General features: G+C 54.0%; 6 protein-coding genes across 6 annotated transcripts; 4 read left to right on the top strand and 2 right to left on the bottom strand.

The window, feature by feature from the left end:
* Positions 1–2,846: 2,846 nt before the first annotated feature.
* TRIREDRAFT_104911 (uncharacterized protein) lies at positions 2,847–3,284 on the top strand (the record flags this gene model as incomplete). The annotated part of the gene is made up of 2 exons (XM_006963350.1): positions 2,847–2,963; positions 3,066–3,284. 2 exons carry the CDS (start codon positions 2,847–2,849, stop codon positions 3,282–3,284), a joined length of 336 nt encoding a protein of 111 aa, XP_006963412.1.
* Positions 3,285–4,155: 871 nt separating this feature from the next.
* On the bottom strand, positions 4,156–6,081 carry TRIREDRAFT_75923 (uncharacterized protein; the record flags this gene model as incomplete). The annotated part of the gene is made up of 4 exons (XM_006963169.1): positions 4,156–4,358; positions 4,441–5,163; positions 5,517–5,654; positions 5,800–6,081. The coding sequence occupies 3 exons, from the start codon at positions 6,079–6,081 to the stop codon at positions 4,459–4,461; spliced, it is 1,125 nt and encodes a 374-aa protein (XP_006963231.1). The 3' UTR covers positions 4,156–4,358; positions 4,441–4,458.
* Positions 6,082–14,837: 8,756 nt separating this feature from the next.
* TRIREDRAFT_57603 (uncharacterized protein) lies at positions 14,838–17,434 on the top strand (the record flags this gene model as incomplete). Its single annotated transcript, XM_006963349.1, has 4 exons — positions 14,838–15,842; positions 15,938–16,896; positions 16,971–17,322; positions 17,387–17,434. The coding sequence occupies 4 exons, from the start codon at positions 14,838–14,840 to the stop codon at positions 17,432–17,434; spliced, it is 2,364 nt and encodes a 787-aa protein (XP_006963411.1).
* A 1,260-nt stretch (positions 17,435–18,694) lies between these two features.
* On the top strand, positions 18,695–20,476 carry TRIREDRAFT_75921 (uncharacterized protein; the record flags this gene model as incomplete). Its single annotated transcript, XM_006963348.1, has 2 exons — positions 18,695–18,835; positions 18,923–20,476. 2 exons carry the CDS (start codon positions 18,695–18,697, stop codon positions 20,474–20,476), a joined length of 1,695 nt encoding a protein of 564 aa, XP_006963410.1.
* A 202-nt stretch (positions 20,477–20,678) lies between these two features.
* On the bottom strand, positions 20,679–21,199 carry TRIREDRAFT_104907 (uncharacterized protein; the record flags this gene model as incomplete). Its single annotated transcript, XM_006963168.1, has 3 exons — positions 20,679–20,837; positions 20,959–21,082; positions 21,182–21,199. Coding segments are annotated over 3 exons (301 nt in total), but the record flags the coding sequence as incomplete, so codon positions are not given.
* A 3,930-nt stretch (positions 21,200–25,129) lies between these two features.
* TRIREDRAFT_57383 (uncharacterized protein) lies at positions 25,130–26,266 on the top strand (the record flags this gene model as incomplete). The annotated part of the gene is made up of 2 exons (XM_006963347.1): positions 25,130–25,443; positions 25,555–26,266. Coding segments are annotated over 2 exons (1,026 nt in total), but the record flags the coding sequence as incomplete, so codon positions are not given.
* Positions 26,267–26,889: the final 623 nt, after the last annotated feature.

Here is a 26,889-nt window from a genome sequence, read left to right as displayed (position 1 = left end):
CAATTGCAGGGCCCGCTATTCACGGCCACAAAAAGCGGCCCATGAATGACGATGTGCAACCAGGGCTTGAGAACGAAGAGCTTAATCGCCGCGGCGAGGGCACGTTTACGCAATTGAGGCGGCATCACCAATGGTGAATCAAAACAAGAACAACAGCCAGCGCAACGGCAGTGTTTGAAAGCAATTGAATGCAAGCATCTGGATGCTCTTTCGACGTACAGGCACGCCGCCAAATCCCCCCAAAGTTGCAATGCACCATCAATGACTGCGTCCCGGTCCGCCATGATGGGCCATCGGGATTAGTATTAATTTGCAAGCTTCCCCGGATTTCTCAGATCTGTCCTCGGCACGGATCCCCCCTGATGCGGCTCAAGCAGATTCTGGGCTTGCCGTAGGGCTGATGAAGAAGTGCTGCCACTACTTACTCAGGGCCAGCTCTGAACCCCACGCCCAGCGAAAGGGACAGTCCAGTCCAGTCAGGTGGCCCGGCGCATCGTGGAACGTCGAGTTGATGCCTTGCTGCCTGAGGCCTGAACCTGGAATTTCACACGCAGCTCCAGGGTAGGACTTTCATCTTATCAAAACGAACAAAGGAATGATTCTCTTCCTGGTACAGTATTATTGAACCTGCAGTGGTGTGTATTACTACCGTGTAATAGCTCCATACTATGTAGGACTCGAGCCAAGCTTTTGGGCGCATGTCAGCAACCTGCAGCCCACGTCAGTCCTATATTTGCATCGCTTTAGCCTCTTGTCCTCGTCCTGCATCAACCAAGCAGATTCGGCAAACTGGACCATTGCGCTGTCATTTGCTACTGTAGCAGTAGTCCACTCTCTGCAAGCCCTGGCGAGATTGTGGAAACCGTCCATGTCTTCTTGCTCTTTGCTTCTCACTCTCTCTCTCTCTCTCTCTCACTCACACAACAGGCGTGACTCATGTTGGGCCAAGACCACTGCCAACTGGCCAAGAATGAAGCCAGCAACATGTCTGTCTGGTGCGTTTGCCGTGCCGCGAGGCCATTGGTCCGGCGTTTCCTCTTTGACGGGCTCAGCTCACGCAATAATACGGCCGGTGCTACGACCAGAGCGGCAGCGATAAAGAAAAAAGGGGCAGCTTGACTAGGTAGGGCCATTCCATCGCTTGGTGTCTGTCCCAGGGTGCCCTTCTTTTGGCCCCCGAGCTGACCCTCGATCCCTGGGACTAGCCATCCAGAAGCGGTATCATAAGGCACGACAAGGGGGTCGGCTGGGGAGTTGTTGGGTCTGGAGCTGGTTCCCGATGCCTGGAGTGGCCAGCCGACAGCCGTTCCGCGATGCGGTCGGTGCGGGCCCTGATGGGGGGGATGGAGAAGCGATGTTTGTTGATGCTTGCCTTGCTGGGTAATACTAACATTTGATGGCACGATGAAGACGACGAGCCATTACTAGGTACCACAGCGATTGCTCCATACTAGATAATACCTACTCGTATGGGGTTGATGCCAGCTGCCTGCAAGCTGTCGGAATGGACTGTGATACTAAGTCTCTGTCCGTGTTAGTAGGTAGATAGTAGGTAGTACAGTGCCATCTCTTCTCCATGTCGAATCACACGCAGCCATGTGAAGACTTGTCTCGTCTCGTCTCGACATGTCAATAGTATCGGCAAAGGGTCTTGTCTTGTCTTGTCTTGTCTCGTCCCCTTTGTCTCTACAAGCGTGATGCAAGCTCGTCAATGTGATCGACACAAGACACAGAGTCTGACAGAAAAAGCTCTCCATGCATCCCATCAGTTTTTTTTTTTTCCAAGCCAAGAAGCCACAGGAAATCCCCGCCATGACGCCCAGCTCGCTCCCCATTCCTATTTTCTTGGCTCGTCGTGTCCTTTGTCTCTCTCCCAGCTTCTCTTCGAAGTAATGATACTACATACTGTAATACAGGACTCTCTCTCTCCTTTGTCCTTGTTCCCCCCGTACACCGATCCCTACCCTTTCCAAAAGCTTCCCTGGCTGCCTTATCGCTACCCTTCTCCATCATGTGATGGCTAAACCCTCCTCCCCCCCGACTGGTTCCACGCGGCCCCCCCTCGATAGTCTGTCCACAACTTTGATGTGTTTACCGACACGCTGGCTCCTGATGACTGGAATGCCGGCCGGCTGGTGGTCGCACCGCTGCGTCTTGGCCGTGCTGCATCTGCATCTGCGGCCTGACACGGATCCGGTCAGCCGCCACCAGCAAGCCAGTCCCAGAGATCCGTCCAGTCTTGTTTTTTCTTTTCCTTTTTTCTTTTTCTTTTTCTTCCATTTCTCCTTGCGGATCATGTTATGCCCCATCACACAGAAGAAAAAAACATAAATAAACTATTGAATAAAAAATGAATAACATGCACATTCTCCCTTGTTTTGTGCCAAGTCATCAGTCAGTCACCCGCAGCCCATGTATGTATGTATGTAACTAGTCGTAAAATTTCCAAACAAAGGCATCCCATCCCATCCTTCTGGTCCACCCATCCATCCCAGCCCTATATCTTTCCTCCCCTTCCCTTCTCTTTTTCCTCTCTTCCTCTTCCACCTCATCCTGCGTTATACCAGTTGATGATTTGATCTACAACTCTCAACCCGTTTTCTTCCTTTATTCCGCACCCGGCGTGCAAGAGCCTCAGCTGCCTTGAAGGCACGGGTCAGTCCTATCGTTATCCTCACCACGCAACGTCAACAGAAGCAAGCCTTCTTTCGTCCGCCGGACTGAGCAGAGAAGCCCTCGTCTGGACATCAATCATCATCATAATTTATACCACTAGAAATCACGTCTCTTGTAACGAAATCACGAAAGAAAAACCAACCCAAATCTTAATTCTACCTACATCCGCCATGGCTCGCTCATCCCGCGCCACTCGCCCTCCCCCCCTGGAGCTCGACGACGCTGCCCTGGGCATCCTGGAATGCTCCCGCGACTCGCTCGACTCACCCATCTTTTCTCCCTCAAAGGTATGAGTGCAAGACTCTCCTCCCCACACATTACTCACTCAGCCCACCCACCCACTCACTCTACACGCAATCTCCATTCCTAACAAAACATGGCATCAACAGAGAGTCGGGACAAGCTCCACCGCCGCCACAAGCCCCCAGTCCATCTCCTCCCCCCAGCGCAGGACCTCGTTCGGCTTCATCAAGTCCTCGCCCACCGTCAACGTCCACACCACCTGCGGCCGCCACACCGACCAGCTGCTCTTTGGCGGGCCCTCCCTCTCCGGCCTGGCGCGCGCTTTTCTGTGGAAGAAGAAGCAGAGGCGGGTTTCGAGCGACTGAAATTCGGATTGCGAATCCCGCAAAAGTGAAAGGCTTGCTCGTCGGCAAGAATCACATCAGGACACGCCGTCGAACAGCTCTGGATCGAGAGTAGCCGACTCCATGTGAAAATGGACGAGTTTGTGTGCTAATACTACGGGGAGCTGGATGGATTCTGTTTACCCTGAATCCTTCGTAATTTTCTTCCCGTCTCTCTTCTGCTTCTTCTTCTTCTTTTTCTTCTTCTTCTTCTACCTCTTCTACCTCTACCTCTTCTACTTCTTCACATTACCCATCGCGCAATCACACGAATTACAGTGCTGGCTGGATCGGTGCGAAAACATCAGGGATAGTACGTTTTATTATGCGTTGTACGACTCAGGATATGTCTTAATGATAGCCTCATCACCTTAACCTATAATCATGTTGGAAGACAAGGGACTTCAAATAAACAGAACAAGAATAAATCTAGACATCTGGAATTAGAAATATTTTCTAAGAAAGAAGACACGTATCATGTGGCTTGCTATTGACATCCTATTACAACGACCTAAAAATGCCACCTCCTTTCCCCCTTGCACACTCCTTTTACGAGGCCACACGGGATCATCGACGTGGCTGCTTACGGCCCTTCCACCTCCCCATCGCCAATCAAGCGACAGCCATCTCAACCGGATCACCAGATCCGTGCACACACGAGGATCAGATAGACGCACGACGGTGGTATCATGTCTTGAGATGACTAAGACTCATACATGTAATCAAAACGCAAGGCATGACCTGCATGCCAGACAAACCTCCCATACGAAAAAGCTTGTGTGTTCGTATTGATATCATGATCACCTCAGTCAAAAAAAGTCATGCCTTTTATCCGGTCATTCATCCAAACCATCGGTGAGCACAAAGTCTGCTGTCCCCCTTCACATGGTACCTGCATCCTGACGCATATGAAAATGCAGAATGATACTCAAAGCACTCTAGACTCTCCCCTCCCCCCTCCCCCCTTTTTCCCTATCCCAATCGGTCGGCTCCGGCATGTACAGTAAGTCCTGGTAATAGCTTGGCTGCAGCCCCCCCCTCCCCCTTCCAAAGGCCCTTCTCACACTCAGCAGACAAGAGGCAAAAGGAGGGGGGGTTGTTGAAAGAGAAGGGTCTGCTTTTTTGCTTGGGTGCTCACCGTCTCGAAAAGGTCCTTTCACGAGTACCCTTGCGCGTCCACGCGTGGACTCGGATAACTCCCCTTATCCGTCGCCGCATATCTCTTGGAGAACCTGTCCAGCATGGTAATGATCCATCGCTGCGTCTCCGCATTGGCAAACTCATACACGATGCGTATCGAGTAGCCCAGCCGAAAGGGCCCCATGATGCCTCTCCCCATCGTCTCGATGGATCGGAGAATGTTCTGCACCAGCTGCTTCTGAGAGTCCCGAAAGTCCACCGGCCAGCGGCACCGCATCAAGAGCTCCTGCAGAATCAGCATGCTGGCCCAGTAGCCCATGAGCATCGTCCCGAGCCATCCGACCGGGTGCTCCAGCACGATCGGGTACGGCGAGCTGGGATCTTCGGAGGCAACTTCTTTCGGCATGACCCCGAGTCTCTCGAAGTCTTCGTACCATGCGGTGAACCGCTCATGGTTCGCGGCCGTGAGTTCGGCGAGATGCCGTATACGCTTGCGATTCACCTCTCTGCCGGCCAGGAGGGCCTCGCGGATGGGATACCCCCACCACATCACCTCGGGCATGTCTGCCAGGCACAGCAGGAAGGAATTGATCACTGGCCGTGTCAAGTCTGGCGCTGCGGGAGAGTAGATTGACCGCGCCGGGCCAGTGAGAACCTTTCTCCATTCTGGGCGGGCTAGGAAGCATTTCTCGCTGGTTGGGAAGAACAGCGAGCTCATAATCTAGACCATGGGGAAAGATTGAGGAAAAGAAGGGCGTGTCAGCTATTACTTGGGCAATTCTGGGTACAGGTAGGGTGTCGGGGTGAAGGGGCATGTTATCATTCTCCCTCGTGTGACGGCTATTGCATGCCGTTTCTCACCAAGGGATCTCGGATGCAGCCTTGCAAACCCTTCAGGGGAGAGCATTGAAAGTCCAGTCCATTGTTCAGCGCTCTCCCTCGGGAGATGCAGGAACAGACAGACTTTCACGTCCCGGGAGAAGGCAAGGAAGAGGAGACAAGACAGTCACACAATCACCAATAGCGTCAGGATGAATATTAGGGGGGGTGGGTAACAACGGGAGTGTGGCCTACCAGGATGCCTCGGAAGGAAAACAGTATAGCTGCATCGTTGCCCTGCGCATGAGCTGCAGGACCACGTTGCTCCATCAGAGTGGCGATTCCTTGAGCATGATGCAGCCAGGTATCCGGCGAAGTCGTACCCGCAAACAGCTGTTTCCCTCCCCGCCGAAATTGAAGTCAGCAATGCTCGGTCAGGCTTTTGTCGTAAGAGCGATGAAAGAAGCAGGGCATGTTTGCTTTTTTGTTGCCATGGCCCCCCTTCTTACGTCCATTTTCCCATTTGAATAATACTCACCTCGAAGAAGCACAGCAAGACGGCTGAGCAAAAGGTCTCGGACGCCTTCCACTTGATGGGATGCCTCAACGCCGCCTGGAGAGCTACAAGAGACCCCCCATACACGGTTCTGCTCCTGGCCACGAGGTTGTCGTCGCCCAGCTCCTTGCCCATGAGATGCAGAGACAGCGAGCAGATGGCGCCATCCAGGGCTGCAGAGGTGCCCAGCGCCTCAAACCTGAGCTGGCCAAAGAAGCTGAGGAACGTAGTCACGTCCTTGGAAGCTAAATTGGTCTGGGCCATGTCCATCAGAGTGCCAACGAAAAGGGCCCGGCTGGGCTGAGGCGAGGCCACCAGGGGCATGACCACCGCCGCAGCAGTGCGACTTGCGATTGTGCTGCTTCTGCTTCTGCTGTTGCTGCCTCTGCTGTTGCTGTTGCTGCCATCGTCAGGCAAAGTGGTGCCAGCAGAACCAGTCGATGCCGCAGACCTCAAAGTCCCCGATGCCGCACCACCAGCACTGCCCTGCTGGCGGCCAGCCCTCGACGCTCGAGTGCCCCTACCCCGGACCGCATGCTTGCCAGACACGAACTTGATGGCTCGCTCGTAGCCGGGGCACTGGACGCCGTACTTGCGACAGTTGCCGCACTCTGGCCTGGCCTCGTCACACTTGACTCTCCTCTGCCTGCACAGCTGACAGCCGCTGCTTCGCGGAACTCCGACCATGGTGAACGGAGGCTACTATGTACTAATCCGCGCGCGCTGTTCCTTTGCCCGTCGGGGGGCCTGTGAGTCGCACGCTTCGAAGCTATCAATAGCGATATGGACTTTTGGGGGGGAGCAGCGGATTTCCGGGCCTTTTGGGAGGGACGGCGGCTTCTCTTGGCAACGCAGGCAAAGGAACTGGAGACATCGAGACGCAAGGCGAAGGGTAGGGGGGGAGAAAGAGGGCGAGCCAAAGGCGCTATGCTGCCGTGAGCACCATGGGCTTGAAGCTATCGCAAGACAGAGGCGCGAGTTTGCAAATTGTGGCGCTCTGCAAAAGTATCTCGTAGTTGTTAGAATGACATCTGATTCTAGGTAGTAGGTAGGTAGGAAAGGTTATGATATTGCAAGTGCAAGGCGGATGTCAATCTGGTGTCTCACAGCAAGGATTTATGCCACCCGTTCGAAAGACGTCAAGATCGAGAGTGAACGGTACAAGATGCAGGTCTGCCTGGGCGATATTGGACACAAAAAGGATTCAGCTGCCCGAACTTGGCACCTCTCTCGTTGGCAACAAGCGGCGTCGTTAGTGCGAGAAGCCCTTTTTCTGCCATTGAGCGAGTTGAAGGAGGTTGATCCTCTTGACTGCTAGTACCGTTTGGGTTACGTTACTCAAGAGCATTGGAGTGTATCCGTAGTTGTACATGTAGGTAGTACTATAGAGGTAGTTGGCCAATCCTCAATTATCCAGACAAATGGATGTTGAGATTCGTCGAGTTGGCGTTCTTCTTCCTCCATCGACTGGAGCAAGGCAAGTTGGAGCTGGCGCCGAGATAAAGTAACACCAGGTAGTTAGGGAGGGTAACAACGCGGTCGACCTTTTAACAGGCAAAGAATCAGTAATTATTCCCTCCTCCTTGTCGGCCGATATGCCTGGTGAGTACGGGATACAGATCCCTACAATCAGCAGCCCTGACAACCTTACAGGCTGATCTCATGCATCCTAACTGCAATGTCTCAATCAAAAGGACCACCAATCACCACTGCAAAGCATTTAGCCCACCTTCTCTGCCAGATCTTGGCGTTGACACGGTAGATTTCTCCTCTCCATTATTAGTTCCGCGTCGAATAGATTGGCCTTGCCGCGAACAGAACGTCAGGTTGACCGGTTGCAACCATCAATCCCACCCTCCCCCTCTTCCCTCCATTAACGTGGTGGCAAGCCGGGCAAAATTCGCCAGATGCTCTAGACTTTGACACTGGAAAGTTGATACATACCTAGTAGTATACTCGTGTTACCTAAGGTACCGTGCCGTAGGGAGGTATAAATACCTTGGATCTGCGTGGCGTCAACAACCAGCGGCCCGCGTTCAAGTTGAGAAAACAGATTTCGAAGAATTTGCTTTCGGCTTGCCGGCATCTGTGATGGGGGACGTTGGTAAGATATCACTTACATGCACGCATGTTCGCTCGGTGTTACGCCGAGTCATGCCGGCTGTCGTTTTCCCCCTCCAGCGATACCTAATAAACGGCGCCTCTTCCGGGGTTGGTGCTAGTAGTAAGAGGTATTACATGTACATATAATATCACTGCTCTTTTTCTTCGTAGGATCAATGCGAGAGCGGTGCTTTTGCTCCTCCCCTGCTTCGCTTGAGCCGCACCCACTTTGGATGAAGACCAAGGGACCTTCACGAGAAGACTGAAAGGCGTCGTCAAAAGCCTCTTCCGCAGAAAGCTTCCGCAGTTGCTCGCACTCTCCACCTCCCGGGGGAGCACGCGCAGACCGGCCTGCTCTTTCATCCTTGCCCGCATCATGTAGTAGACCATCTGTCGGCTGTGTCGTTGACGATAGGCAGTCCTACCTACCCGTACGTACCTAGTAGTATTACCTCTGCAGCCAGATTGTCCAGGTAGGTTTGTCAGTTGGCTGTGTATGGTGTGTATTCGCATCGTATATGTACGAAGTGCGTGCAGGTGTGGTGATGCATACCTAAGTACTTGGATGCCTACAAACACATAAGAGACGTGCAAGGCGTTTGGTGCAACACACCACCACCATCACCACCACCACCACCAGCCTGCATCTCGCCGGAACCGGCGCCCCGCAAGATTGTCGTAGTAGTACATACTACCTCGTACATGGTCAGAACGACAGCTTCTCTTTGCTTGTTTTCGATGAAGATACTAGTAGTACTAGTAGGTAGAGAGATCGGTCTTGCGCCACTTTCGCCTCGTCCTTGCAAAGAGCTCCCGAGCCATCGGGAACGGCCTAAAAATAACCGACCAGACCCCTCCTGTGTCATGTTCGTGTTCCTGTGGTGGAGTGGAGGGCCTCTCGATTCCCTCGACATCTTTTGCCTGGAGCATCACATGAGCCCTTGAGAAAGTCGAAGTCGTCTCTCGCCTCTTGCTCTTGTGGTCGTACAGTAAGATAAGGCAAAGTAAGGTAAGGCAAGGTACCTAGAGCAAGAGACAAGGTGTAAAAGGCCAGAAGCTTCTGGAGACGACCACACGATTACTACTGGGTATGGATACTGTAGGTATGCACTTGAAGTACATGTAAATACTATGATCCCCCTCTGCGAATACGATAATGGCCGCATGGGATGCTGCTGCGACTCCATAGCGCCCTGCATTAAGCTTTCCATGTGGGCTCTCACAGCTTTCGTTACGTCACTGTCGTGCTCGCTTTGTCCGCAGGAGGATTCCATCATCGCGATCGTTGCCCTCGCGAAATTCCGAGAGAAACAGAGCGAGGCAAAAGAGAAGAGACAAGCTGACGAGTAACAACAGACCCTTCGCAACGGGGCGCCGCGCCGACTATTGGCATTCCAGTCTTTCACTTGTTACCGAAAGAGACTTTGGTCATATCGGCGCAAGCGATAGAGCTTAGGTACTTTCTCCTGGCCGCGGTAAAATGAGGAGGGCTCGCGCAATTTACACGTATCCTCGCCGTTCTATGACTCGCAATTTCCGGAGGATATGTGCACATAGTACATAGTAGTACTACTAGTAGTAGGTACCTAGGTAAGGTAGTTCCCGTAAGCGCGTCGAAATTGGGCTTATCCACGAGGCAACCCTTCAAATCTCGTGAAAATCTTCACCACCCCCCGCGGATCACTGCATTGGCGTTGAACAAGACACACCTCCCTGATCCGACTTCTGGCGCCTCTTTGCGCTCCCATCGAGCATTGCGTGCATACATGTAATACATAGGTACTCTACCGGCACCTCATATTTGATGCAAAGTACCGGCAGACAAAAAAGAACGACAAGGCATCCGGCCGGGGATATTGCCTCACCTGGGGCTACTGCATCAAGTAGTAGCGCCAGAAGGCGGCGTGTGTGGGCTGGCGGTGGTGTCTCCATGGGTAAACGACCCACGCCGTAATGCTTGTCCAGCATGTACTCGTACATTCGTACAGTAGTAGTAGTACTCTAAGAAGCGAAGGCTTCGCCGTGGCATCCACGATCCGTGGGCTGCGAGAGTAGAAACATGGAGAAGCGATTGAGAAGCCCATGGTTAGTGCTTGTCGATCCCCGTGCTTGTTCGTGGAGATTTGGCTTCATCTCACGGGCACTGGCTTGGGGTAGTTGCAAGGCTCCTGTCACGTCTGCTGGCACGAGTATCAGCCAGTGTCATCTCATCAGGGTCCAAGTATTCCCATCTCTACTGGTATTCATTCGTAAGCGGGATTGCGGAGGGGAATCTCCAAGCAGAGAAGCGCTTGCTCAGTAGCTTACCTTCGACATCGACGAACGAGTAGTAGCAGAAATACTGTACCCATCGCTTTTGCAGCCGTTGGTTGTGTGCTTCGGCTTCGGTCTCCGCATATGTACGCGCAAGGCAGGCAGAAGCTGTTGCCGCCTCGCCTGAGCACCGCTCAAGCCGTAGGCCGGCCATTACGAAGAGGCAGGTCACTTTTGCGTCTGGATCAATGGTGCCACTGCGATCCCAGCCACCCAATCGAAGACAGCCCATGGGCTTTTGCAAGCAATCTGCTGCATGGGCTGCCTAACGGTCATGATGGGACGATGCAGCAGTTGTCGTATTGGGGCCGGCTTGTCTGGAGGTGCCGGACAAGACGACATGAGGAGGGGACGATGAACCAGTACCGGTACCGAGGAGAGCGTGTGGCCAGGCCGCGGTCAATGTACCTTATCGCTCCTCCGTCCGTATCTAAAGTACTTTTGGTTGGTAGTAAGGTACCTCAATTTGTTCCCGTCTGGATGGCTGCGCGACTTGGGGATCTGGCGTTTTGCTAGATGTCGATCTCGTCGTGGGGGGTGGAATATCAGCTTCACCACTTGACCACCTCGAGCGGATGCAGATGCAAATGCAGATGCAGATGCAGATTTGGTGGCTTCTGATCAAGATGCCAAAGTCACCAGCGACGCCAAAGCAGACAACGCGTCCGGCGAAAGCAGCATCGAAAACGAGATGGAAGAACAAAGACGCCCTGCATCCGGCGTGGAGGGAGACGAACGAGGATGCGGCATGAACGCACAGGTACCTGTACAGGTACGAGCCTCCGGGCGCGCCACCATCAAGCACCTGTAGAGGTACAAGTGCTACAAGCTCCGGGCACCTCGTACGAGCTGTGCTGCGCTTCTTCCACTTTTCTTGCAGCCCATCTCCTGCGGCCCTGGTCGGTGGCCCCTGGCCATCGCACCCTAGCAGCGGTGGATATGCAGTAGCGAGTCGGGGAGCGGCCCAATCAGTCGCGTCGAGCTGATGCTTGTTCGCTGTGCATCGACGCGACCACGTCCAAAGCGGCTCTGCATGTACCTAGCCCAGCAAGGCATGTGAGTAGAGGTACAAGAACGAAGACATTCGCTGCGATCGCGATGATGCTCATTTACAAGGGGGGGAGGGAGGGATGGATGGATGAGTGAATGAACGAGTTACGAGCATTGAGGGCACGAGATGCCATCACGACAAGAGACAACCGGCCTTCGCTCCTCTTCCAGGCTCTTCTCCATCCCATCGCCATCTCTCTTTCTGCGGCTGTATTGGCGGTCAACAGTGCTTCATTTCCATGCAATTCGTAAGTGGTGCCCTCGCAACGCTGACGGCGAGGACATGCGGGTGACAGTCATGTCATTACCGTACCCTCGCTGTCTCTGACGCTCAAATTGCTCGATCCATGCGGCTGCAACTTGGTACCCGGTACACGTACCGAGGACTGACTGCAGCGCATGTGCAAGCAAATTGCATCAAGCAAATGCGGCATCAAATGCGAGCGAGCGAGCAAGCAAGCAAGCACGGGTGCCCGGACAAGCTACCGGCTTCGATTTATGTTATTAATCGAAGCTGCAAAATGTCAACACTACTAGTAGTAATTACTTATATCTGCTTACTGGAACGAAGTGGCAGCGGCGGGTGCTGAGATGATAAAGAGCCGGCAATTCAGGCAATCCGGAATTTGACACGCCCGTCTGGGAGCCTACGAGCGGCATTGTCTCGTGTATACACCTGCCTTGGTACGAATGAGGCATGTGCAAGCAGACCTGCATGGACATTCCCTATACCCAGATATCGAGATGACACTTGATCGGTATTTGAGGCTTTGGAATAGGTACCTACCTACCTACCTAGTACTCAGTGTCAGAACAGCACCAGCACCAGTACCGGTACTGGTACCTGTAACGAATCCTCCGTCAAACAGCCAGCCATCCATCCATCCAACTCCATCGAAGCCATGGGGAAAACCACCTGGTACCTACCTTATCTCATGTACAAGTACAGTATTTCAACAAACAGAAACGCGTACCGCACAACAGCAAAACAGCACCTGCATGCCCATTGGCAGCCGGCCGCAACACGCTCTCCTTTTAGCCTTCTGTGGTTTCAGAGCTAGGCCAAAGGGTCGCCGGCGAAGGGGGGAGGCGCCGATTAGTGCTTCGTATCCCCCGAGTCTGACGAGGCGGCGCGCCCAGCGCTGCTGCACACGTCTTGTTTGGTTCCTGGTGCAGGAACCAGTGCAACCCCGTCGTTGCGCCCGCCCCGACCGCAGCAAGTACCGGTACATGCGCCTGCGCTTCGTAAAACTTACCTCGAGGTTCAAGTACTAACAGACAGCATGCAGCGCTCACTGCAGCAGGTGGATTGGCGACGCTCATCAGCATGAAGCTGTTCTGGTGGCCTTCGGGACCCGGAATTTGTGGTTGACTGGATCGCGGCTTCTGTTTACGAGAAATCCACCCGGGCGTGCTTTCCAGCTGCTGCTGATACTGTAATATCGCCTGAACAACCTCCGAGGTTTTTTTCCCCCTAAGGTACATGTATGGTGATTTCGTAAAAGCATTGGATTCAAGCACCAAAAATCATGCCAGACATTACCGTCAGTTGATGTAATTGATTTGCTGCCTCTCCCTGCCTCTCCGCCATCTTCCTCTCGCTGCTGGCCGCTGGTCTCGCTTTTGCCGACTCAACTGGTGCTGTTCTGGCTTCTTCTTCTCTCTCTTCGGCCTCTAATGTTCTTTCCCCCCTCCTAGCTCTCCACTAGCTGTCGGTACGAGACAGATTGCCTGCTTCCTCCGGTACGGGTAAGGTACCACCTGGAAGTACGGGGACATGGAGGACACTGCAGACAGGCCATTCCCAGCAGCCCACCTGCGTCCCTCGCGCCCTGTGCCGAGTACCTGTACCTTGCATGCTGCCAGAGCAGGCCTGGAGCTTGACACCGGGCACACCACGCCCCAGGTTCCTGTACTTGTACCAACCCTAGTAGGTACCTGGGCCTTGTACCAGCAACCGGCACCCGCAGTCGCCGCAAGCCGTCCAGCGTGCTGTGGCCTCCCCCCGAACGTGCAGCCCAGGCCCCAGGCTAGCCCGCCATTAGGTGCAGGCCCTCCAAGGCCCCGCGAGATAGCACGTTAGGGGCGTGCTCCACCCCTGGCAGCCCGCTAATTCTGACCCTAGCCACGCCCAGCCGTCGCCACTGCCAGGTGCCCTGTGCCCTGTGCGTGCTGGTGCTGCTGGTGCTGCTGGTGCTGTGCTCTCTAGGTTGCTCTCTTGCGCTGCTCTCTGCTGCTCTCCATGCTGCGCTGGGTCTGGGTCCTGGGTCTGGGTCTATGCTGGCCGGTCCCTCCCATGCCCGCCCGCTCGCTCGCTCTCTGGCCTTTCCTCGACTTTTCTGCCTCCCGTCCCAAGCGTCGAACCGGCGGCTGCTCTGCTCCTCTCCTCAGCCCATCCCATCGCCAGCACCTTCACCTTCACCTTCGACCCCAAGCGACCCATTGCGGCTCGTCCACCTTCACTCTCTTCTTTTTCCTTCTTTCTTTCTTCTCCAGCCCCTCAACGCCTTCCCCTTCTGCTTCTCGGTTCGCCTGCCGTTTCTCGAGCGCGCCCTTGTCTCTCTTCTGTCCGACTTTGTCCAGCACGCTTGTTCCAGTCCGCAGCGCCTTTTGCCGTGCCCCCTTTCCCAGCCTTCTTCGTCTTCCAGCACCCGACGTCTTGTTCTTCTCTTCTCTCTTTTCCACCACCTTGAGGCGTTGCGCTTTGTTGCACATACGTCAGCATCTCTGGCTCCATCGTCTCTGTCCTGTGCATTTACCTCTCCTTTTTCTGATTCTTCTTCTTCTTCTCGTTTGTTCTGGTGACCGGCTCTGCTAGAAAGCTCCCATCTCTTCTCTATCCCGTCATCCCCGTCGGAGCCCGTGATACCTCAGAACCCATTCGACGACCCCCCAGAAGCCTCGCTGCGATACGAACGGCCGAAGTCTGCACAACCCCATGTTCTCTTGCAGCTAGTCGTTGTTCAGCGTGGCTTGGGTGATACTTGATCCTGCTCGACCAGTCCGGCCGTCTGTCCTGTAATAGTCGATTGTGGCCTCGTGGTAATAGTGAGCTCTTCATTTCGACAAAGCGAGCAATTTCTTTAGCACCCTCGGCCGCTGGCGTCCTTTTATACAATCGTCGATCCGGCCATTCTTGTCTTGCGAGTTATTGGAAGAAAAGTCAAACTCGAAAGCAAAAGAAACAACCGCAGTTATCTGCTGTTGATCCGTTGCCAGCTCCTGAAAACGACATAAAAAAAGAAGAAAAGAAGAAAAAAACAAGAAGAGACAAAAGGTTCGACCATTTCTGACACATTGCTTTGCCTTCTTGTTGCCGTGATTCTATTCTCTTCGAATGGACGACCGCCATATCCAACGTTGTGGGAACAGCAGCTAATACCTGGTGATCTGACAGCATATCGACTGCCCATTTCTTTTGAAAGCACTCCCGACTTCGATCTTGGACCGCCGACAAAGCTCGAATTCGAAGCCGCTTGACCCCATTTCCAAATAATCACGAGGAGGATTCGCTGGTCCAATCAGTCGTTTCTGATTCCCAGTCTGGGAGGAGTATGGCTGCTTTGATTCAGACGTATCAGCAGCAGACTGGTACGGTGACGATGCTTCAGGGTCGCTCAACACCCTCAGGCGGCATGATGCCTGCCGTCCCATCCAACGGGCATCATCAATACACCACTTCGGCACCGAGAGGAGGAGGCGGCTATCGGGGAAGCACTGTCCCTGTTCAGTCATATGCCTTTGCACCAACGCCGAACCTGAATCAGAGCTTGCAATGGCAGCAGTACGGGGCTTATCGGACGAATTCATCCTCCTCCGGCATTCCCACGCAGACTTTCGACCCCAGCCTTGTCCAACGTTCCCACCGCCCCAACCCGTCCGTGACGAACATGGCCTTGGTCCCCGCCTATCACTCGAACCATGGCAGCAGCCACGGCAGCAGTCACAGCAGTGGACATAGCAGCGGTCACAGCAGCCACGGCAGTAGCCATGGCAGCAGCGGCGCACGCGATGACTCTGCCAAATCTCCCGGCCGAAACGCCACTTCTTCTTCTTCCTCCTCCTCGCGCCCGCAGCTTGTCTCTGCCGGCTCCCTACCGACGCTACCTTCCAGTGGAACACCCAAATACACGCCTGATCGATACAGGAGGCCCAGCAACTCAGGTTCTCAACACACGCGATCCCAGAGCACGAACCCACCGCTCAGTCCCGGCAGCCAGTCCCAGATGTATCACGCGCCTAGTGGCTCCAGATCCGTTCCGAATCTTACGGCGTCTCCCACTCGGAGCCCAGGAGCGTCCATGGACGACTCGCACCTGAACCGCAGGCCGTCTCCGGACGAGGCGAAGAAGATGCGTCGCCGAAGCGTGCATACCATCCAGTCCACGGACTCATTCCGACCTCTTCTGAAGCCCGACAACTCCCCTCGCTTGGAGCAAGTTGCTATTGCCAAGAGCGAAAAATTGCCCCAGGCTGCCCAGAGGATGCCGCTGCATGCCCGCAAAGGAAGCTCTGACAGCGCATCGTCTGGTCGAAGTGTCCAGTCTCCGTCTGCCTCGGTAAGTTGACAATTCATTGTCATTCGTCACCCAATCACACAGTGAGCTAGGGGCCCCTGATAGGTTGTGCATGCTAACCAGGGATTGATGTGCAGTCTTCCAACCGCAATGCGACGGTCTCCACCAGCAACCCCTCTTCACCGGCCGCTGACGAAACATCGACCAAGAGCGACCAGCTCAAAGCATCGAACATACCGCCGAGAGGCTCATCTGCCGATGGAGTCAAGCGGACGCTCAGTCCCTCTCCGTTGTCCAAACCCGCCACGATGGCTAATGAACCAGCTGGAGACGCCACTCCCGCTGCCGCCGCCACTACCGCAGCCACATCATCACAGGGCAAGACCGTGGCATCACCGGCGGCGAAGCAGCTCGCTGCCATCAACGAGAAGGATGTCAAGGGCAAGACCAAGACATCTAGGCTACGTCGAGCCTTCTCCTTCGGGAGCGCGGCCGAATTTCGAAAGGCTGCCGGGCCAGATGGCGAGGGCATGGAGAGGGTAGAGGCGTCCAAACTCCGCAAAGACCCAACGGCCGATGAGGCTTATGATGCCGAGCAAGCGCGGATCGCTGAAGCGCAGGAAGCTGCCGGCATCGGTAACAACATCTACGGCGGTCGCTTCTTTGGTGGATCGACGGATAATCTCTCCATCTCATCCACCGCCTCGTCTGCTTCTATTATGATCAGGAAGATGGGCCGTGGCATGAAGAAGAGCACCCGTTCCCTGGTTGGCCTCTTTCGGCCAAAGTCCGCCAATGGCATGCCGGCGGCCGACACACCCGTCAGCGAGGCCGGCCAGGCTGCTGTGTCCATGATCACCGTGGAAGCAGAGACTCGACGTGTCAACGTGACTGCCGACCCTCAGGGCGGCAAGGGCGGTACGGGGTTCCCTCGCCTTGAGCGCAACTCCCTCGACGCCACGCAGATTCCCGAGGGCGGAGCGGAACGTGCGGGCAGCTCAGGGGCAGACAACGGGCCCCGCAAGAGCATCGTGGGCGGTGAGAAAGAGCGTGCAGAGGTGCTTGCGGCCGTTCGCAAGGGTATCTTGAAGCGTATGTGCCATGTCCATGACCTGTATCTGTCCCTCTTGCGCGGATTATTAACTGACAAACAGGTCCAGGCTCTTCAAGCCCATCCATTCGCCCATCGGAGTCTCCCGATTTGGTCTTGCCAAACATACCCACTGTCGCCGACTCGCCCAACTCAAGCGCGCCTAGTACGCCGAATGACGACGGCAAGAGATCCAACTCGATTGCTATTGGCAATGAAGACTACTTCATGTCGGCTCTGCGGCTCGGAAAGAGCCGACCGGGAACTCCTCAAGCCGGCCCCAAGAGGAATGCCACATTCTCGCCGCGCATCATCTTCTACGACACTTGGCCCAGCCAGGAGTACGATCGCCGCGGTGAAATTGCCACCTGCAACCGCCTCACCCCGATGCTTGCTCAGCAGATCAAGGAAGAGCTGAACAGCTTCAAAATGGTTCGTCAAAAAGCAACCGTTAACTCCGTGCGTACTCGATAGCTAACCAACTCTGTGATGACAGGAAATGGAAGTCCACGAAAATTCCAAGATTTACACGCACTTCTTCTGATGATGTTATCCATTGGACGAGAATCTTGTCAGCTGATTATTGTTCTTCTCTTCACCTCTGCTACCGTGGTTTATAAGGACCTCACCATGTATTTCTGCACATTTACCATTTGCGGCGTTTAGGGACAGCATAGTAAGGTGTCACGGGCGTTTTGTCACACTACCTCACTACACATGTCATGGTATTTAGCCCCAAAGACTCATACATTTCCTTAATATTCAGTTGGACTCGTGGGCGAGGAATGGGCGACCAGAAGAAGCGGAACGAGCCTGTGCCGGGTGAGACTGTCTGCTATCTTTCGAACATGGGAGACCTGTCGTTGCAGCCTGCAGCTCAACCACGGAAAGCTCTCTATGGAAGAGCAGTAGCATGCCGGAAGACTCGACGACGCTATGCCACGTTGGCGCTGGACGAATTCTTCAGCGTTGGCCGCTGAGGCGAACACGTTGAGAGATGTGGCAAGCCCGGCCGATTGGAGGGTGACATATAGGTCGGCAACTTGTGTTTTCATTCTTGTGCTTCATTTCAAGCATGTCTCTATAGTCGGGTTCAGTCTATGAGCGTGACGTGTCTGGGTGTCTCTTTGTTTCAGCAAATAAAATCTCTGAGTACATTTATTCGAATCCGGTCTCGCCTTGCCGTGCCTCGTCTAGAAGCCTCGTGACCATCCACCACTGCACCAAGAGTCGATTGAAGGTACCGGAATATGCAACGTATGAGTATGCCTCTATCTACTACTGTGCCTTACATACCTACTAAGGCACCTCTAGGAGCGTTCTGCTTTTGTAGGTACCTAGATGCTAGTAATAGCGTCCGTCTGCAGTCGGGTCGGGTGTTTGATGACACTGATGGGGAATCGTGGTACTAGCGCTGTCACCGTTCTGATCAGCCGCCAATGCGAAAAGAGGAAAAGCTGAAAAAAGAATGAAGAGAAAATGGCAGCCCCGCCAAGTTTGAGTAAACTCCAAGCCTATCTCGCTATCGATTTCCCCAAACATTTTTTTTTTTTTTTTCCTTTTGCCATTTCGATACCAATCTTCGAACACAACGACCTTGCAGTTTTCTATTTGGGCTTGGTGTGTCTTGTCTGCATACTCTGATTTTCCTCTTCTTTCTCTAAACTGCGCAAGACAAGACAATGCTTGTCTGAACCAAGTCTCCCTTTTAATGTGGCAGAGTTTAATCCCCAAGACGGTGACACATCGATTGTTCCAGCCTCGATTCTCCGCGGTCCCCGGTATCTTTCGCGGCGTTGCGACAATGACGGCGACGGCGACTGCGACGGCAACTTCAACTGCAGCCTCGCCTTCCACAAAGACGAAGCTCCATGGACGGGCGTTCTACGAGAGCATCGGGAGTCCCAAGTACATCGTGGCTCCCATGGTGGACCAATCCGAGTTTGTTTGTCTTGCACCCCATCCAGCATCCAAACTCGCCATCTCAATGTTGGTTAAACTAACTAACATGTAATCGAAATGAATAATCCAGGCCTGGCGAATTCTCACGCGATCCTTCCTGCTGCCCGAGGAGCAGTCCAAGCTGCTAGCCTACACGCCCATGCTGCACGCGCGACTCTTTTCGCAGGACGAAAAGTACAGGAGGGCCCATTTCCAAGCCGTCCGGCCGGGCTCCGACGGTGAGCCGTGGCTGGACGGGAATCCCAGCATCGACCGGCCTCTGTTTGTGCAGTTTTGCGCGAATGATCCCGAGGCGCTGCTCGCTGCGGCGAAGCATGTGGTTCCGTATTGCGATGCTGTCGATTTGAACCTCGGGTGTCCGCAGGGCATTGCGCGCAAGGGCCACTACGGCGCGTTTCTGCAGGAGGACCAGGATCTCATCTTCAAGCTGGTCAACATCTTGCATAGGGAGCTTCCCATTCCGGTCACGGCCAAGATTCGGGTGCTGGAGACGAAGGAGAAGACTCTGGAATACGCGCAGAATGTGCTCAAGGCTGGAGCTTCGATATTGACGGTCCATGGACGAAGACGCGAGCAAAAGGGACATCTCACTGGCGTGGCGGACTGGGACATGATTCGCTTCCTTAGAGATAACCTGCCCCCCGAAACGGTGCTCTTCGCCAACGGAAATATCCTTCAGCCAGGCGATTTACAGAGGTGCTTGGACGCCACGGGGGCGGACGGCATCATGTCGGCCGAGGGAAACCTCAGCGACCCAGGCATCTTCGGTAACCCGCCGCCGATAGAAGAACACAGCAGGGAATACTGGAGGGGCAAGGACGGGAAAGGCGGCTGGAGAGTCGACGCCATCACGAGACGCTACCTAGACATCCTACACAAATACGTCTTTGACGAAGAGCCCCCGCAGAGGAGGCCGTTGTTCATCCCTGGCGACGACGCCGCATGGTTGACAGAAAGCGAGACCGCCAATGACGCAGACGAGCCCGCAAAGAAGAAGCGAAAAACAGACACCTCTACTAGCGAAGGCGACACTACCGCCACGACAACCACCACCACCACCACCAAGAAGAAGCTCACCCCGGAGCAGCAGCAGTCCCCTAACCTCTCCGCAATGCAGCCCCACCTGTTCCACGTCCTCCGACACTTCGTCACCCGTCACACTGATATCAGAGACATGCTCGCCCGCGCGCGCAGGGACGGCATGGCCGGCTACGAGCGCGTCCTCGAGGCCGTGGAGAGGCGCGTCGCCGAAGGCCTTCTCGAGTACGAGCGCACCGGCGGCCAGAGCTTCGACGAGGAGATGGAGAGGACGATTGCCGAGCGTACCATCGAGGGCGTGCCCGAGGAGGAGAGCTCCGTGGGGACGCTCAGGCGGTGCAAGAGGCCCTGGTGGGTCGCCCAGCCCATTATTCGGCCGCTGCCGAGCGAGGCCTTGGCCAAGGGCGCCATTTCGCTCAAGAAGGAAAAGGGCAAGACCAAGGAGAAGGGTGATGCCAAGGAGAAAGATGACGGCAAGGCGAAGAGTGAGAATGGAACCGCTGTGGCGGTGGACAAGAAAGAGACGGAAGCACAGCAGCAGACGAAGCAGGAGATTGCATCCAGAGACGAGCTCGTCTCCGGATGAGGGACACCGTAAGGAGGACGCAAGGGGGGTTTGAAAGACCAGCGTAGAGACCCATCAGGAGTTGGGTAGCAAACTTACGTTGCATATGAGTACTACCAAGCAGGTAGAATAAACCGAGCTAATGCAATAACAACCCCAGCTCATGACATAGAGCACACAGAGCTGATGATGTTTCTCCCCTTCCTTCCTCTCAATCCCTTACAAGACTTCGCTTCGATGCTCATGTTGCCGTACCATTGGCGGCGATGCATTGCACGAGGGTGTACACAGGCCCTGAAGTCGCCGCCGCCCCGGCAGCTCTGATAGTAGCCAGGAAAGGACTTTCCAGTCCCCGCGCTTTGGAGAATGGCAAACAGGCTGCCTGGTCAGATAGGGTGCAGAAGCGATTGGCTGTATGCAGCCAGAGTGCCTTGCGAATCTAGTCAGCCATTGATCAAATTTTGCATTGCCACCGGTTATCAAGGGGGGTCAACCCGACATACCAGCTCCCACGCCACCAGCGCCGAACCCAAGTGCGCCTAATAAGGCTCCAGGAATAGCAACCACGGTTATCCCGCCGAGCAGAATCCCAGCCTGGACCGGGTTCTCAGTCACGAATCGTTCAAGCTGTTGTTATGGTTGTTTGAAATGTGAGTACATGCCCAGTGCACAAGGCGGGTCTTTTGAGGGGATTTGAGTATACTTAATATGCAGGTCATAACTTACACACTGTAAAGGCGTCATTACGAGCCTTGATACGAGATGCTGCAGAGTGTGCCTCGCTTGTGTTGTTCTGTCAGACTGTTCTCGCTTTCTTCCGCTGCCGACGATAGCTTCGCAGGGGGATCAAGACCGCAGCCGGGAAAAATAAGGTGTGTATGAAGTAAGTGACGCGTGAAGGGCGATTGTTCCAATAGGACTCTGCCAACTGTCACCGCAGGGAGCGGCAGCCAGTGAAATGAGGATTTCGGTTTGCATGCAGGTGGTGAATATGCAGCCGGCAATTTATTGACTCGATGGCCCGCCTCTAGAGTCGAATTCACTCTTTTGATTCGCGCACCCATCTGTGTATGCAGCCGTCGTGAGTGACTGGTGCAGGTCAGTATCGTGGTTGGGAGCCAGAACACTGCAGCCGGCTTTTCTTGCGTCTGCTTGCATGTGTCCATCAGGCTTCGTGTTCGATTCGTCGTCCGCTTCGTTATCTATGTTTCAGCTGAGAAAGCTGTTAGCAAGGTGCAGTATTTCGCTCGAGACTAAGAATAACCCAAGACAAACATCCAAGAGAACCAGCAGACCAGTTGGCTTCTTACATATCATCATACCAAGGGTAGCCTACAATCCCAGCACACCGAAGACCTCTTACGTATAGGCACGTGCAATTGAATGCACCCCGTAATACGCCTCGGTGGATGGGGCATTGTTCAGGAGCATCGGGCAATGCAGATCGGCCGCTGGATGTTGCCCGGTCCTCGTTGGACAAGGAGCACGCTGCCGACGTTGGCCTGAGACGACAACGGCCCGATATTTGAGAAAACAAAGAGCCCAGAAATGGCTGGTCGCCTTTCCTTCACAGCGGTATGTTGGATGATATAGTGCCTTGGGCACTCATAACGAGTAGAGGAGAACGTAGCATCGCAGAGTAGGGACGTATCTCTCTCGGATAGGGGGCTTGCAGAACGAATGGAAGATGCTTGGAACACGACCAAGAGTCTCTGAAACCGGGTCCCACGGTTTGCAACACACACAAATGCAAGTTGCACATTTCACCAGGCTTTCCCAAGCAAAGGCAGAGCACCCGTAGATGGTGAAGAGCACACCTACACAGTAATGTAGGAAACCATCGAGTGATGGAGACTGCATGAACCATGGTCAGTGACCTAGTGATGAAACAAATGCCACAGTTTTCGAACCAATGTAGCGATTCAAACGATGGCCACTCACTCTTAAGATCTCTCCAAATTGTATGGTATGAGGTTGGGATGGACCGAGGCAGATAATGCTGGCCCCGAAATTGCCAAGCAAATCGTCTCTCTGGAATGGCCACCCACTTGATGGACCATCCCAGGGTGCAGCACAAGAAACCGGCTTGGCTGCAGTTCGAAGGAAGGCTGCATCCCACCCGTTCTCTTCATTGTGTGCGAAGAAAATCAACAGCAAAGAGGCGGATATGGTAGGGTAGAGGAAGGCAGAGCGAGTGACGACATCGTGAATGGATACCGGATTATCGGTATTCGATTCCGTTCCTTCCTGCTCTCACCTCTCTCCTACCTTTCCACTGCCAAATTCTGACTATCCCTCAGATTCCCTTCATCATCATTCATTTCCATTTATTCTTCTCGTTCGATGAGTTCGCCGAGGGCGGTTTTCTCGCACTCGTGTATAAGCAGAGTCGGCAGTGGCTGAATACCAATGAGTGCCGATCAACCTTCAAAGGCAAATTCAGTCTGGAGACGCAGACGATCGACAACAGGGGAGTTCCAGCAACAGACGGAATTTTCCATGACAGCGAGTCATTCGGCTCGCTTCGCCGTCATCTGGAGCCGTCAGAATCCGGGGTAGTTTGGGTAGCTGCCCCAGTTGAGTTGCGGTCAGTCCTTTTTCCCCCAAATTTTCGCCTTACCCATTTGCATACAGACTGGACAGCAATCTTACTTCAAGGATAGGAGCTTTCCTCCCGTCCCGTCCCGTTGCTTCAAGCGCCTGACGGTGTTCTCGAACTCGGCTTCCCCACCATGATCGCCACCGCAATTCTTTCGCTTGTTTCGACCCTCGCAGCGTTGGGCATCGTGGGACTGAAGTCTGGAGTCTCGGGCCGCAGCCGCCACTGACGTTCTACTGGAGGAGAAGCGTCGTGGCCGGCTCTCTAGTGAAATCCTTGTCGTCGATATCCTAGGAGACCAACTTGCCGTAGGTCTGTTCATGAGACGTCGAGCTGTTGCTGATAGTTGACATTCAACTACTTTGCTGGCGCAGTGTTCTCTTGGCCGTCGTAGCCTCCTGCTCGCAAGGAAGACTGCCGGCGGCACAGGGTATCACCTGAGAGCCATTGGCCATAACCAATGGCTTTTTCTTTCAGAATGATCCAGTTTGTCGCACCTTGATCAGTTCCGATAGCCCTCCTGGGACTGAATCCAAACATTCTTTGGTGCGAAAACTCTTGAGAAAGCTAAGAGCAATTCATTAGAAGGGAAGCAAAGAGACAAGCTCAAACAAAGCATGGCCGCCAAGATGGTCTTGACGAAGCCGACATGTTGACCAGAACAGCGCCGACGGCATACTATCTAGTGATTTGCGACAACAACTCGGAAGGCTCGATGCCGGCTGCTCTTAAAAAGGGGAAACAAGACTCATGGATGTTTTGGGCTTGCATGAGCCAATGGGATCCAGTTCCGGCAAGAGTGATCAATATTGGATCCTCCGGCGAGCTTAATCCCATCAAGATGAGAGGAAGGGCGGGGACTCTTTGCTCCTCCATGGCATGCTTTGGCTCATGGTTGCCTTGGACCGGCCTGTTAGTGAGCGCCAAGGCGGCCTGCATCGCAGATTCTCATGCATTTAATAAGCCGTCGGGGGAGCGATGCTCCAGCGTCATGCACTTGTTACGAGTTGCATGCGCGCGCATGCCCCGTGTCAGGCTGTCGATCGTCCAAGTTGCCAAAACGCAGCAAACATCGCAGAACAAGGGGGCTTTCCGAGACCTGTAACATGCAAGGTGCATATGCGACCCCCTCGCAGCGAGGTGGAAGCGAGTTCTCAATCCTTGGTTTCTCATCCAATATTCGGGAGCTCCATATGCAACCAAAGTTCGCTGCATGGGCACGGAGCGGCTTGCTTAAGCGGTGGCTGCGCTTCACCTCACAAGGAAGTCATCTTGTCGTGTCGTGTCCTCCGGGCTATAGCTTCCGACGTTTCGATTGGACGTCTGGTGCTCTATCAGTTCCTGCGTTGCGACCTGTCGTGCTGCTATTCGACCAGCGCAATGCTGTGTGAGCGCCACCTGGTGGCCAAATCAGATCCATGGGCGACGCGCCCTGATATGAGAAGAACATTGCACAGTCGTTCCACCCTGCATATAAACTGACGATCTATACTTGCTTTATCCCTCTTCACTGAACACGCACGCCCTCTTTGCGAGTGTGAGTATTATGTTCAGCATTCTTCGCTGGCCAAGTACTGGAGATGATGACGGACAACCAAGAGCAACTGAGGAGATTGGAGGAGCAATGGAGTGTGGTCATGGCAGAGGATGAGCGTAAACATGCCTTGATTTCAGTAAGCCCCCCCAAGAATCTGCTGATGTCCAGGGCGATTGTCGGGGATGCGTAGACTGATATCTCTTTCCAGGACCTATTCGGACATATCAGCGATTTGACGGCACAGCTCGCCGAGGCGCACATGGACCTTCGAGACAGAAAGGACATGCTTGAGCTTAAACGCACCAGGCTCGACCATGCTGAGAAGCAGCTTGAGGATTTACGACGCAAAACAGTCAGAGCCGAGCCTACGTTACCTGAAGGCGGCAGAGAGCTGACGATGGTGACAGGATGAACACGGTTTTTGTATGGTTATAATCGATGGCGACAATATGCCGGTGAGTACATTGGAGACAGGTTCACCTATTCTCTTCTTGATCGCGTGATCGGGGTCTAGAGCTGTCCTAACCCGTTACGAACACAACAGTTTCATGATGAATTCGTGAGAGAGGGCCTGCTTGGAGGCAAGAGGGTAGCTAGCCTCCTGAGGAAAGCGATAGCCGAGGATATCAAGACGAGATTTCCAACCCTCCCGGCCAATGCACAGGTCGTGATTCGTGTGTATGCGAACTTGAAAGGGCTCTCTAAGAAATATAGAGAGCTCCTGCCAGACGCGGCATCGTTTGACGACTTTGTTCGAGGGTATAACACAGTCCATCCCACGTGCGACTTTATCGACGCTGGGTGTGGAAAGGAGTGTGCCGATGAGAAGATCAAAGGTGAGCTGCTACCGGCGTGAAATAGAGCCTCGATCTCTTCCTTTCTCACCTTGACGCCCGCTCTTGATCTTTACAATGTTGGATACTGACATGGCAAAGCGGCCCTCAAGTTTGGGCTTGAGGACAGCCACTGCAAGCAGGTGTTTTTCGGCGGACCAGGAGACAATGGATACGCCCGCGTGTTCGATTCCTTCCTCGAAGATCAAAAAATTCGGGGGCAGATCACGCTCCTGGCAGGCCCGCCCTTTGCGTATGAGCTGGCGGCTATCAAAGACAAGTTTCAGAACGTGACGTTCGACAACATCTTTAGGGGCCAAAAGCTTCCCAATGATGCCAATCGCAGGACGTCATTCCACATCACACCACCGGGAACTCCAATGCCGTCAACCTCGCCGTTGAACTTTGCGGCTGCCGCAAAGGTGCCCAGCCCGGCTCAGAGCACCCCAGCTCAGTTGTACTGTCCAGAGCCGAAGCCCCCTGCGACTGGAGTCGTATTACGGAACAGGCTTGGACAGCGAGTGGACTCACGCCTTTCATACTCGCAAGCCGACTTCTCTGTCCTGAAGGACCGCAAGCTCTGCAACAACTTTCACCTCTTGGGCAAGTGCTACTTTCTCGAAAAGTACGGAAAATGCCATCATGTTCATGGGGAAAAGTTGACTGCGCAGCAGCTGGAAGCCTTGAGAGGCATTGCTCGCCAGTCTCCATGCCTGAATGGACTGAGCTGCAGCCAGACAGACTGTATGGCCGGGCACCGGTGTCCAAGGGAGCCTTGCCATCTGGATAACTGCTGGTTCCCCAAGGAGATGCACAATGTTGACACTCAAGTCGTTGACTGAGGACGGAGACACGATGGCGCTGATGATTTCTTTCATGTTGTGGCGGGTATCTGATTGCAACTCGGATGGCAGTTTGGAAGGCAATTTGTATCGAACCTATACAGCTGTTCAATTTGAACCAACGGACGGGAGAATGGATGCCATGGATGATTTGGCTGGCTAGCTGCCCGGCGTTACCATGAACGGAATGCAAGAGGTTTGAAAGGCCGGCAGCATTGCTTCAGCGGACGGCATTAATGGGAAATCAATAGCACTATCTAGTTAATGTTTGGTCGTGTCTTTGTCGAACTTGATTCGCCTCTAATGATCTTGGCCAGTGGTCTAATTTGATGATCTGAGAAGCACCGCCTCCAATCGTACTGGACCTCTTATTACAAGCTGAGCTCCATGGAACGTTGATTCTCAGCACTAACCATAAGGTAGGTACCGTGGGGGCTTATCAGGGCCACCCAAAAGCCCCCCAACTGGATCTTCATCCACTATAGCGACCTTTAACGATCCATGGTATCCGGTTCAATCCTTTTCAAGTTCTAAGGGTTGGCTTTCGGCTCGGCTGAAGCCAGAGCGCCTCCCACTCTAGATGTCCCAACTTCCCAGTACTTATCACTCCAAACCACCCGTGA

Source organism: Trichoderma reesei (assembly GCF_000167675.1).
Source record: "Trichoderma reesei QM6a unplaced genomic scaffold TRIREscaffold_4, whole genome shotgun sequence".
In the NCBI taxonomy this organism is placed as follows: Eukaryota; Fungi; Ascomycota; class Sordariomycetes; order Hypocreales; family Hypocreaceae; genus Trichoderma; species Trichoderma reesei.
The sequence above is the reverse complement of the archived record's forward strand: the minus strand, read 5'-3'. Positions and strand labels throughout refer to the sequence as shown.